The sequence below is a fragment of the Ostrinia nubilalis genome, chromosome 17 (genome assembly GCF_963855985.1).
Source record: "Ostrinia nubilalis chromosome 17, ilOstNubi1.1, whole genome shotgun sequence".
In the NCBI taxonomy this organism is placed as follows: Eukaryota; Metazoa; Arthropoda; class Insecta; order Lepidoptera; family Crambidae; genus Ostrinia; species Ostrinia nubilalis.
The window spans coordinates 3,181,547-3,195,461 of NC_087104.1; the positions used below are offsets into that span (position 1 = coordinate 3,181,547).

Genomic DNA, 13,915 nt, shown 5'->3' on the forward strand with positions numbered 1-13,915 from the left:
CCACCAAAGTTTTAATTTAACGATCGAAATAATAATAAAACCGTTCTTTATAAGCGGGAAATGAACTCAAATGAATAAACAAAATTGTAAAATCTACATACAACGACATCTTTAATTTTGTGAAGTCAACCAATACTGTAAGCTTCATTCAAGCTTTGCTCAAAGCTCAGCTTACTAAGCTAAATTTAATCCCAACAACTGACGACAGATGGCGCCGTTAAGCACAATTTGAAGAGTTTTTTAATTTAGAAAACATACCAACCCGCATTGATTCTAAAAAGTACATTAATTACGTTTTTAGTTTTAATAAATACTAACACATCACAAAACTATAAATTATGTCGCCTTCGTTTTTCATTGTAGAGTGCAGAGCTTTAAAGCTTTCTCTAATTGTTAGTTCCAACTGCCACCAAGAGATGGCGCTATACACAGCACATTAACTGGTGAAAAATGAAGGCGGACCAATCGAAGCTCTAAAATAATTGAATAAGTTGTCAAGTACAGCCGGCCGCTGAAAAATTAACGCGCCAATCGATAGCACGAAATGGGTTTTGCATTAAAAATATGAGAAAATGCGACTTGGACGACTATTAAGCCGTGAATTAGTTATTGGCTTCCTTCGAAAGGCAATTAATTGTCAGTTCATTTGAGGTAACTCTACAGTCGTTTTACTAAATATCTTGATTACTAAATAGGATTAAAACTTATTATGAATCATTTTGCGCTTTGACATGGGTAATTAGACCATCGATTCATCGCGTAGAGAGCTATTCGGTACTACATAGGTACGGACATTGAAAAATAGTCAGTTTAATGTAAAAAATTAACCAATATTTTTACTCATGATCTATGATTCCAGCCTAGAGTATTATATACTTTTTCTGTCTCTTTCTTCTCCATAAACATTCCTTATATTCTGTACACAAAGTAGTCTATAGTTATAAACTTGAGGAACATCAAAGCCTCCCACACCCTTCCCTCATTACTTTTATTACAGTACCCAAGTATAGTGCCCCCTACCCACAAACTTATTTGGTAGCAAAGGGAACTTAAGATAATGTAGGGAGAAGAACTTAACTGAAGACTTCGTACGCGTGGATCCCGTTTTACCCCCTTAGGGGTGGAGTTTCGTAAAATCCTTTCTTAGCGGAGATCTACGTCATAACATCTACCTGCACGCCAAACAGCCTGATCCGTCCAGTGGCTTGGGCTGTGCGTTAATAGATCACTATGTCATTCAGTCAGTCTGTCAGTCAGTCAGTCAGTCAGTCAGTCAGTCAGTCAGTCAGTCAGTCAGTCAGTCAGTCAGTCAATCAGTCAGTCAGTCTGTCAGTCAGTCAGTCACCTTTGAGTTGAATATAATATTTAGAATTACATTATAGAGGGGTGGCAAACCATAACGTTTTAAGTGCCAGAAAATTAGGAGGGCCCAGCAGGATAGACAAAATATTTTAATTGAAAAATAAAAAGTACACTTTTCGTATCTCCTTACAATTATGAGGTTTATTCCGAACCACCTTTAAGAACACCAAGAGACACCATAGCAAGAAACAAACGATTTATGGGAACAGATCCGAGGACCTGCGGATCGAGAGAGTCGATCTCTCTAGCCAATACACCACGGAGGCGATTAGTGTGCTTTAAAGTAAAAAACCATACAGTGCAACACTCCTTAAATTATAATTAGACCATTTTCATTTGCTGCATCGAATTACCCAGTAATTTTCCAGTGCAGTCCAGTTATTTTCCAATTATAAAACATTTACCCATCTGCAAAGTTTCCAGCATTAACTATTCGATGCAGGCATTAGACATGTTTATTTTATATGCTCCACAGCGATCACAGCATAGGTCTCCCATCCAGAAATGGCAAAGACTAAGACCAGGCTAAAATGGGCGATTAGTCATATAAAATATAGAACAAAATGGCCGGCAGACCTGATAACTGTCGCCTGATAAATTCAACGACCTAAATGCGGAAAGTGGAACTCACCACCGAAGGGATTATTTCAAGATAACTACTAAAATATTCGATTGGGACCTGGAATAACAATTTAGCGTTCTGATACCACAGAATTTTTGATGTATTTCAGCATTTTCAGCAGTTATTTACAGAACACATTTATAAGTCTGATTCTATTTCTAACATAATATTGAGTTTGAGAGCAAAAATATTTAATTTCCATATTTTTTGCGCTCTACTTTAACGATAAATGTGCGAGACTTTTTGAACATTTTATTATTTTAATAATGTTGACCCCACAGCAGGTAAAAGTTGTATTTATTGCTATTCATATTTGGCACACCTTGACTTATTTTAGATAGCATTTTTATCGAAATATTAATCGAAAAATTTAACAGTTTAATTTTTTTATTCGTTTGAGATTTGATTAGGATAATGAAAGAGATAACCGACTCTACAAAACTAGAAAAAACTATAAAATTTTAATAAACGTCAGCTCTACTCTTTTCTTTTTAATTGAAAAATAATCAAATGACATCTACAAAAGTTAATACCAAACTTTTCTTTTAAAAAAGAAAAAACCAGCCAGCACTAAGCGCCGAGTTCGCATTCCGCGCCGTGCGTCGGTTGGGAACGCAGGAGAGCTCTCAAGCGGCCGGGCGTCGCTCAGTATCCCAACTCTACCCCCCATTTTTCGCCACAATAGCCGGCAATACATTCCGTGACTTGGCAGAAGTGATGTCGAGAATTTGGCCCCCTCCGTGCGATCAATACGTGCGCACAGCGCCATCTAGCAAGCAACGCGCAGCCAAATTGCAGTTTAATAGTTCATTAGATCCGACAAAAATGGCGGGGACACACAGTTTAAATTCGGAACGTATCGATTCGGGCGCGAAATGGAACGGTGGGATAATGCGTGCGAAGGTTTCATAATCGGTTTTGGACTCTTTGGTCTGGTAGAAAAAAAAATCGCTACTTCTTTTTCAGACGATAAAATCCAAACAACATTAGATACCTACCAACTACATAACTATCTCTAGCAACTAACTAAATTGTTATTTAATTAATACAGATGTGTGAAGAAATAAATGTATATGTTGTAGGAAGAGGTGAAAACTGCGCATGCTTCGTTTTAAACGATGAAATGCAAATAATGTAGCGCATTGTAATGCCGTGTCGACGCAAAATCGATGGCGATATCTATCAAGTGTGCCAAATTGAGTGGCGCTGTGTTTTTCAAGAAGAATTTACTTAACATAATTAAAGTATTTGGTAGAGAGACCACTTCAAATTAAAGGATTCGATTGATTTCAAGATGTAAGAATATTGAGAAACTTATCTATTTCATTATTTATTATTAATATTATTTTATGTCACTTGCACGACACGAATATCATCAAGTTATCAATAACTAGTATTAACGATGTGATAGATCGTAATTTTTTATCGCAAGATAATACATAGATTAATGACGTTATCGTAGCGATTGTTTGCTACGCCGTAGCTACAGATTTTTCGTAGTCGTAGCATGTTTAGATACATCTCAAAACTATGACGTGGGTTGTTCACAGCACTAACTTTCTTTTTCTGACTTACGATGATGATAAAACGGCCTTGTCGGCCGTTTGGTGTAGTGGTTCGAAACGGACTACTATTCCGGAGGTAGCGGGTTCGATTCTCGCACAGTACAAACATTTGTGTGCATGAACATATTTGTTTGTATTGGACTGGGTGTTTTCTATATAATAAGTACCTATGTATTTACAAAAAAAAGTATTTAAGTATGTTTATATCCGTTGTCTAGTACCCATAGTACAAGCTTTGCTTAGTTTGGGACTAGAAGCGCAGTGTAAAATGTCTAAGGTTTTTTTTTTTTTTTTATAAAAACGAGAGTTAGTGAACTATTCCTCCGAAGGTGTTTTTCTCTGAACAGTGCCACTGTGTAAGTATACTAACACCCGTATTCACAAACGATGCTTGCATAAGTGAAGCAGCAAATCGAACGCACAGCATTGAATAGAGTTCTGTGATTGGTTCGTGTGTCACCCTGTGCGTGCACGCGCACTGTGAGACCTCATAATAATGTTTGTGAATAAGGGCGTTAGTCATTGCATTTTGATAGAGGGCGCAGCAGCTGCGTTTGACAAAACGTCGGCTCTCAAGAACCTTTTAACCTAAATTATAGTGGATAGTGAAACAATAGAATATCAAAGACATATTTTAAGGGTCTATTTCATCACTGATAGACTTCTAGGAAATACGGCTTCGGATTTCAGACAGAAATAAAATCATTTAATTTTGGTTCATATCAGATATTCTAAAACAGTAATTATCCTTAGACAAGTGATAGTATTTTTGAAAAGGTTTTTTTTTCATCTTAGCCTAGGCGCAGACAACCGATTTTTAGTAAGCCGATAGGTGGGCCCGATTTTAATTTGTATGAAGATACCAAATTGGTGTAATGTGTGCACTTTCATACATCTTCGTACAGATTAACAGCCCGATCCAAACATCGACCAACTAAAAGTTGGTGGTCTGCGCCTATGCTTAAAATAGCTCAATTACGACTAAATATTTCCAGATATGGCCTCAACTTGGCTGAGACACTGCATCAACATCAAATCCTTGGCACAAAATACGGTTCCTCTTCAGCTAAGAGCCTTCATCATGTAACACTATAGCGATACAAACGCGAAGATAGATAGAAACAATTTGCACCCCAGCCCACTCGAGGTGGTTCTGAGGGTAGTATTTGCACAGCTCGTGAAAAACCAGCGTCGTTAAGGCCACTTCACCCCCCCACCCCCTGGATGAATGAATCATAGTTCTCGTTAATTCGTGAGATCGATTCGAATCGAGTTCGTGCTGAGATTTATTGTGAATGTATTGAGTTTTAGTGGGTATGCGATGAGTTTATTAAAAGTTTTGGAGGAGACGTGGGATATGTACAGAAATTAACAAATGGTATATGATGGAATACTGTCTTGAAACTCAAGATGGAATTAGATGACATTATAGAGCCAATATTATAAATGCGAAAGGTTGGATGTCTAGATGTCTGAATGGACGTTTGTTACTCTTTCACTGAACCGATTTTGATGAAACTTTACAGTATTATTCTTTATAACGCAGAATAACATATAGGCTATAATTTATGACGATCTGTGACAAACTAAAGTTCATGCGGGTGAAGGCACGGGCAAAAGCTAGTGTTCTTAATAATTTAATGTAATAACAATTGAATTAAAAATATTTATAACTAATTTCAAACAATTGAAATAGCTGTTAAATTACCTACAAAAGTTAACGGTCAGCAATCTGTAATTTCAGTAAAGTTTAGGGGCCATGTTTAGAAATGATACTCAAGACTCGAGTGAGATCTCACAGACTTGAATCTATGCTTGAGTTCAAATCGAGCTGAGAGAGCCGTTTCAGATTACGACTATCTCCGGGCACTTTAGATAGCAACGACTCAGGTACACGACGTGATACAATGTAGGCGTCTCTACGAAGTCTAGGATGATAGGCTGTCAAAGATTAACGGCCTACATAAAATTGATACACTGTGATGGAGTGACGTGATGATAACTTGTGCTCAGTACCTCTAGCACGAATTTCTACTTCGAATCGTTTGCGTATTCGAATCGCCATGAAAAGATTTAGTATGAAAACTTAAACAGCGTTGTGAACTTAGTGTGAGAAATAGTAGCACGGAGCTATGTAGTTATCGTTGATTTCGAAAGCTGAGTATCGAATTTTGTCGAATACGCAAACGATTCGAAGACGAAAATTCGTTCGTTCGTTTCAGCCGAAAGACGTCCACTGCTGCACGAAAGTGTTCCGTGCTAAAGGTACGGATGTCTTCTTTAGAGTCCGGAGATGAAACAGAACACAATGGAAACACGTTTGATGAGACGAAACGTGTTCGGTTACCAAGCAGTTTTTGAGGGTAGTCTTTTGATGCCAGTCGTGATATGAGGCGGTATTGTGAAATACTTATTATTTACATAAAAACGTCTTTTACAGAATTTGTCTTGTGCAGACGTACATACGACAGCACATCAATACAAGCTAAATACTGGAATTTTAGAAATGTACATAGTAAGTACAGTCGCGGAATGAAAAGGTTCGTCACCTTAGTGTCGGTTTTCGCTTGCAGTAGGTATTGTAAGAGTCAAACCTGCCAACATAACAGTGGAAGAAACAGTGCTGCTAACATTTAAATAAATATGACGTTTGCTAACGAATAAGGTTTTGCTTGTTTATTTTTCTACCCCGTCAGTGCAATGTTACAAAATGTAGTTTTTTTAATTTAATAGATAATGGCAGGTTGAACCAACAAGAAGGTTTTAGTTTATCAATCATAATAATCTTCTTGACAAGTTAAATCGTCAAACAACTTTGATCTGAATAATTTTGAACTTTACTGACGAACAGTTAAAGATTATTTTCTCTAACTCGAGATTATTCTCTAACTTAGTTTCAAAAGGTAATATGTGCTCGCGATTCGTTAAAGGAATCAATTTGAAAACTGACGAACCTTTTCATTCCGTGACTGTACATGGGCAGGGCACATACGCATAACTGACGGCCGATGCGGCAGCAAGGTTCTGTACTTAGAATATAACAATTAAGTAACTATTTCCTGAAAACTAGGATAGATACTTTCTTGATTTGAGACGAATACTTATAACTAGAGCTACGACCTCATAAAGGTAGCAGGAAGGCGCTGGATGCAGGCCGCTACCAACCAGGCGATGTGGAAATCATTGGGGGAGGCCTATGTTCAGCAGTGGACGTCCTGTAGCTGAAATTCGAGCTATGTTGCAACAAATTATAAAGTCTGCTGTTTTAGGAATAGTGGTAATATGTTGACTGGTTATTTAATAATCTATACTTATAATAAATCTGTAGAGAGGTCAATTCTGTACATGAAATATATTTTCAAAATAACTATCAGGGGGTGATTAGTGATCGATACTGATGCCAAAAATGCAATCAGTAAAATTTTTGTATGTCTGTCTGTCTGTCTGTATGTTCCTTATAGAAACAAAAACTACTAGACGGATTTTAACGAAACTTGGTACAATTATTCTTCATACTCCTGGGCAGGTTATAGTAATACTTAGGCATTCCCACGGCAACAGGAATTAGCGGGAAAATCCTTTTGTATGAAAAATCTAAACCGCTTAAGTTAGACGCTTGAATTTTGGCATGCAGGTACCTTAATAAACTTAAAGCTTAGTTACAACAGGATATTGCAAAATTTCCACGGGAACGGGAGTTAGCGGGAAAAAACATTTGTATGAAAATATCTAAACCGCGTAAGATAGAGAAGGGATAAAACGGGATCCACGCGTACGAAGTCGCGGGCGGCCGCTAGTAATAAATATTATTGAATTAGTTATACATATAAATACAGAATAAAAATAAATTTCATATTAATAGTCATAGAATAATTAATGCAATAAAAATCTAAAAATCTTCCTCTCTCCTAAAATGCAGTGCCCGACAGGGTATTATTGTATCTTACCTTACCAATAACACCTTTTGTAAACATTATGGAAGCAATAAACAATTGAGTATTGGTGAATGGTGGTAGTGGAGCTTCGTAGTATGGACTCATCAAGCATCGATCACATCAAGCTGAACACTTTAGTGTCTAGGTAAACCTAGGTAAGCATGTGGGATTTATTTAAATTGGTGCTATTTTGCAGCAAAAATGTAGAGTCTGGTGGACTGAAAGAATTCAAGGCTTAGAAGCAATATTTTTGAAATCTAGTACAAGTCTAGTTAGAGTTCTTCTTAGAGGTAGAGATCTCGAGGTGTCTGAATGGAGCTCTGTAGGTCTCGGATTCAATTCACAGATGAGACACATAAATTGAAAAAAAAAAACTGTAAGTATAGTAGTAGTCCTGAATCAAAAGAGAAGGGCTTGATATGTCGTTGATCCATCAAAAGTAAACATTACGCCCGTATTCACAAACGATGCTTGCTTAAGTGAAGCAGCATTGAATAGAGCTCTGTGATTGGTTCGTGTGTGACTCTGTGTGTCCAAGCGCACTGTGAGACCTCATAGTAATGTTTGTTAATACTTGCGTTAATATCGGCTCATAAGTGACACAATGAGAGTAGTTATCACAACATAGACGGTGACAAGAAGTAGAGCTCTGCTTTTCATAAGTGGTACTTAGTTAAAGATGATATAGAAAGTATGTGCTTCTTCTTTCTCTATAGGGGCCTTGACCTTGACCCTCAGTCCACAGCCAGAGACCAGCTCAGTATCCCATCCAAAAATCCCAAAAAACCAATCGACCATTAATTTGTCCTTGAACCAGTGACATCATAAAAAATGTAAACAAACGTTCACTCTCAACGATCAGCTGACTTACATAATTTGCTATATATAATTATGTACAAGATATATACAGGTATACAACGTCGGGATTTCCTCGCTCTCCGCCCGAGACATAGATCCGTGGGAATCAAGCGCTGCAGCGCTGCGCGATTAAAACACCAATTTAATCTTATTATGATTAAATGCGGACGTATTTACTTTCGTCTTTTGAAGATTTTGTTTGGGGAAAACCGGAGCTTCGGTTTTAGGGTTCCTGGAACAGTTTTGGGGATCTTTTTGTACATTTTGGAAGATTTTTTTTGGCTATACTCCTTTCAGGAGGTAGAATAGTAATATAATTTTCATAATTAAAGTAAAGACTCGTGTCGCGATAGAAATGACGTCATTTTTGTTTTATTTAGAAGGTATTTTGATCATTTTAAAATAATTGTAGGCCGCCAGTACTTTATTTCTTATCTACCTTTGAATAAATAACAACATTGTTTCGTTAATAAAATTCATTCCTTGGTAGAGCCACTGTTAAAATCTAAAAATTCACAGCTACTTAGAAGTCTCTATTAAATTACTTATTAATTACCATAAACGGCATCGAGAATACATGCCAACATAGTTGTGTAATGTGTAAAAAAATGATAAACAAAAAGGTCAATGTACCGCGCACCCGGCAGCCGCTGCAGCGCTGCGCGATCCGAATCTCAGCTGAGTCAGGTCGGACACCTGACGTCGGCCCCTCCCCCCGCTGCCATCAGCTGTTAATGTCCCCCGCCCGCGCCCCGCCGGCCTTTCCCCTTCGTTTGTGTAATGCGAGGAGGCAGGGCCCGACTGGATTAGCGCTCGCGTCTCTTTTGTTTTCTTTTCAACAGCTTAAGACGCTAATTTGATTCGCCACTGCTCTCCTACTCCAATTCAATATTTCGTTACACTGTAACCAGGACTCTTTTATTAAATATACCATCCTGAATAAATTGCAAGAGTTCAGCGACAAACCGACGTCAATAGAATATTATAACGTCAAACAAGCAAAAGTTGAAAAGTGCTCATCAAATAATTCATAGCGGAGTAGCGGACCCCCGCCACGTGAACCGGAGCTGTCGCAGTGCAATCAAGGAGACTTTAAATAAATGATAACAACGTCGTTTCCAGTTATCGATTTTATCGTTGCCACTGGAGAACAACACAAAAATGCCAACTTTTAATAATATATCGCACATTATGCCGGCAAATGAATAATTTATCGCGGCGTGTCGATTCGGGGCGCGCATCCCCAGGGCTCGCGGGGGGCGGGGGCCGGCCGCGCCGCCAGTCCGCGGCGAGCGGCCGACCGAGCGCCATGTCCGCGTGTGCGCCGCGCGCCTGCTGCCGGCCGCGCGCCCCGCCGACGCTGCTCGACATCACGGCCAAGATCGTCGCCGCGTCCATCCCCTTCCAGCGCATCGAGGAGCGCTACGAGCGCATCCCGGAGCCCGTGCAGCGCCGCGTGGTGTACTGGTCCTTCCCGCGGGATGAGCGCGACATCTGCATGTACTCGTCCCTGGCGCGCGCGCCGCCCGACGACCACCGCAACATCGCCTTCTGCCGCGGCCTGAAGCTGCTGGAGGCCGGCTGCGTGGAGAGCGTGCTACAAGTCGGTGAGTGTCCGCCTCCGCGCCTGCGCTTGTTTACTAATATGCGCCTCGCCCACCCGCGCCGTATAAATAAAAACCTCGACGTGTGCGATCGATAGCTGCTCCTCTCGGGAATTATTCATGCGTCGCCTCGTAAAAGTTTCAGGAGATTAGCACTCCTGGTGGAGCACCTGGGACGGCCAGGACCTCGCCATCATGAGTGCTTAACGTGTCTATGACGCAAGTGATGCATTTATCTCCCCCTGTATGATAACCCGACTGACTTTCAACACGTTCACGTTCGATTCGCAGAATCATTATTTACAAAACCGGCCCGATGGTACAACCCTGCGGGGCTCACTATCCAATAAGAAACCCAAGCTCTAGTAATTAAACGAAATTAATTACTGAATTGAACTCTGGCCGCATCCATAATCCATGAGCCACAGTTCTACAGTTGAATTTTCCCCAACACAATTTCCCATTAAAATAACAGTCACGCTTTATCGGAGGCTCCGATGAAATCTACATTGAAACTACGGCAGATGCTTCGTGAAATTCGGCTAATATTATCATAACTGGATGTTCCGTTATATGTATAGGAATTACACAACCGGATTCTTCCGCGGTACTCGAGCTGCAAGAGACAACAGCCTCGCATTAATTCATGCAGACGTCGTTTGTTACTGTCGCTGCTCCGAATAACGGACGCGAATAAACAATATTAATTGCCTGTTTTTATTTTTATAGGGCCAGGCCCAGTTTTATTGTACTCGGTCGTGGGAGGACGGGCGTTACATATTCATTTGTGCTTATCTGCCATCAGAGAGGCGATTACTGGTCATTTCGGGCCGTTTCGGGTCGCGTCGCGGTCGCATAAGCCACATTTGGAGCGGTTATGATGTTCATAATGCTGTCACGTCTCAGGAGAACTTTACAAGTATAACGCGGCGGTGAAACGGTTGAAACATGTCCGCAGTCCGATTTTAGGCACTGGCTTGCGTCCAAGTTTAGGGCCGCGCAAGCACCGCACCGAGATGGCGTTCCCGATATGAATCATGTACTCCAAGTTTGAGATAAACGCGCTATAGCATACGTCTAAAATAATACAAGTTCCCACACCCATATCATCTGACTCACACAATCTACGATCAGTCGGGGCCGCCCACTTGAAGTAAAAACAGGCTGAAATATGTTCTCAGAATTTAGTTGTAGGCAACGATGGTTTTCCTCGCGTTCAGGAAGGATTAAATTGTCTGCCACGTAAATTGTAGGTCAAATGAGGTCAGGGGAATACGCTTCCAGCAAATTGTGATTTATTTCAGCGAGATCGGATACGTGATCGTGTTGCGCTAAATGTTGTTTTAATTTGAATTCATAACGCGAATTATGTTGCGCTCAAATTAGTGGAACTGGATAAACAACCGAAATATCATGTGAACGGAAAAAATATCTTGTTGGCACCATTTGAGCGAGGACTGGTTACCAAACAAGAAACGCCAGATTCGAGAGTGCATGAATAAAACAACATTTAGTTGCCCTTAAGGTTCATGCAAATGATCTCACCGTTTTGTGCGACGCATACGTATTTGATTGTCATGCAAAAAAGCAAATGCACCCGGCAAAGTTCGGTAAATATTTTAATTTCATGTTAATAACTTCATACGTTGTTGATACTCGATTGGGTTGGAACCGGTTCCGTCGAATGGAGATCGACCGATAGGGATACATCGATTGAATTATTGATAATGAATCTCGTATCAGGATTTAATTTTAGATTAGCATTATCCCTTAGTGTTATGTGTGAAGGGAATATACCTACATTGTATGCTTTTAACTCGTGTAGCATTTTTCAATTATGTTTAACTTGGGTTTCAAAATGTTTAGTGGTTTGCCCACGTACATAGGAGCACTAAAAACATACGGGCACGTTCCGGACATATGTCACCAGTTTTGAGCGTATCTAGTCCAATCTATTGTTCGTGCTTATTAAACTTTCTGGTCACATCACGTGCGCCGGCGCAGATGCAGTTCCCAGAAGGTTGGAGTCAAACGTTTTATTGCCAAGAGGTTGCCATGATTCATCCGTGATCTTTGATATCCTTTCAAGCCCATAACGAGTTTCTCGAGAAGAACGTCTGGGACCAACTTTTTTGCTGACACTATTATAAGTATTCGGATGTACGAGGTTTGCTCTTCAAACAACTTTTGAATATAAAACGCTTTCAAAGAGACGGGTTTGCAAATTTTTTGAATTAAATGTTGAGTACCTATGTATTTTACAACAAAACGTCTTTACTACATAGATGTATGAAGGTATTTACATATTTATTACTAATCTAATTGTAAAGGTTTTGATATCTCTTCGTCATTGTTGACAATGTGACAACATTTATCTGGTTTCCAATAAAATCCATAACTACAAAGGTGACATCATGGAGTAGCTAGAATTTACCACGCCAGCTTGTTGTATTCTAAATTGAGATCACAAAACACAGCATACTAATCTGTATGATGTATCCATTTGTGATATAATTAACATCAATGGACTGGCAGGAAGTCGAAATTGAGACATTATGCAGCCATTACGTTTCTTGTTTCAGTTAAATAATTAAAGTTGATTGCTTTGTTTTGTTCAGCGCTCTGACGTTCACATGCATGTCTGTAACCAGTATAAATATAGATTCCTATTTTTCTATTGAAATTGCATCATGATAACCGCGGAAACATAAATAACCGATAACACAATGCTACTTTTTGCAAACTCGCGCACCAGTCATTACTTCGCTGGCACGCACACCAATGCTACATTGACGGTCCTATTCATTAATGCACGCCCCATATCCTCAGCAAAAACCACCCATCTGTCAATACAAACGCGATTCATAGCAACAAAGAAAACTCAGTACAAACTGACAGACAAACACACGTTGTATGCGGCTCTGTCCAATAACAGAGTTTCACAGTCTACACAAGAACAGTTCTGTCGCACGACCTCGCGCCAGAAACCGGTACAACGAAACCTCTTGTAACCGAACTGACAACTCTTCCGATCCCCGATTTTGTATCCGATACAGGAGACGAGGGAGCTCTCGTTAAACTGGTTGCACTTACAAAGACCTGATTGTAAGTACCGAAAGCACCTCCGCGTTTTAGAACCCACCAAGCGTTATGCAATTCAAAAGGGTCTTATGGAAGGAGGCGATAAGGAACATATTGCAAAGGCTGCGATGGGGTAATATAGCAAATATGAACAGCGAGTCCGTCGAAGGCAAACAAGATTCAGAAGAGTCGTGAATGCCTGATTTGATGGTGTACCCATAGATAAAGTGGTGATTGTTGGGGCATAAAAAGGTCTTGTTCCTGCGCCGGCTGCTCGTTATGGAAGCAAACGTCCATGACTGGAATGCGAGAGAAGTCATTATAAGAACTCACGAAACACAATTTTAACTCTTTCGTAAAAACTATGACGCCTCTAGGTACTAGACAAAAAATTATAAGTAATCTGCTCTACACTGATCTCATTTACGTGGATATGGAACAAAACGTTCTGGAAATAACAAACGAACATTTGCAATTATCTAAATGCCAGATTTAATTATAACGTGTGATGTCATGTAATCTAATTGTTTATTGAGATAGAATCCATAGCAATGTAGTTGGATAAGTGGAATCTACGCAATGCAATTGCACTTTAGTGGTTTTAATGCCACTGATTATTTTCTAAGCAATCTTTCAAGCTAGTTCGGTTTTAGATTAGATATTAGGCGTGTATTTAACTAACAATGTTTCATTACCGGTTGCGCAGTCACGTAGTGTTGAATGTTATTCGTTTGGCACACTGCACGTTTTATAACTTGCATAGTTGCAGTGTAGTATTTCTTCTATACAACTACCAGTCTTATGTACCAGAGCAGACTGAAATTTCAGACCGTGGATTTAGGAACTCTACCTGTATTATGTATTATGCAAATAAACTCATTCCAGTCT

General features: G+C 39.7%; 1 protein-coding gene across 1 annotated transcript in view; it reads left to right on the forward strand.

The window, feature by feature from the left end:
* The first annotated feature begins 9,641 nt into the window (after window positions 1-9,641).
* LOC135080196 (zinc finger SWIM domain-containing protein 5-like) overlaps window positions 9,642-13,915 on the forward strand; it is a 72,399-nt gene continuing 68,125 nt past the window's right edge. Inside the window, exon 1 of the mRNA XM_063974879.1 lies at window positions 9,642-9,949. Coding sequence (XP_063830949.1) covers window positions 9,652-9,949 — 298 coding nt within the window. The 5' untranslated portion in view covers window positions 9,642-9,651. The remainder of the gene's footprint in view (window positions 9,950-13,915) is intronic.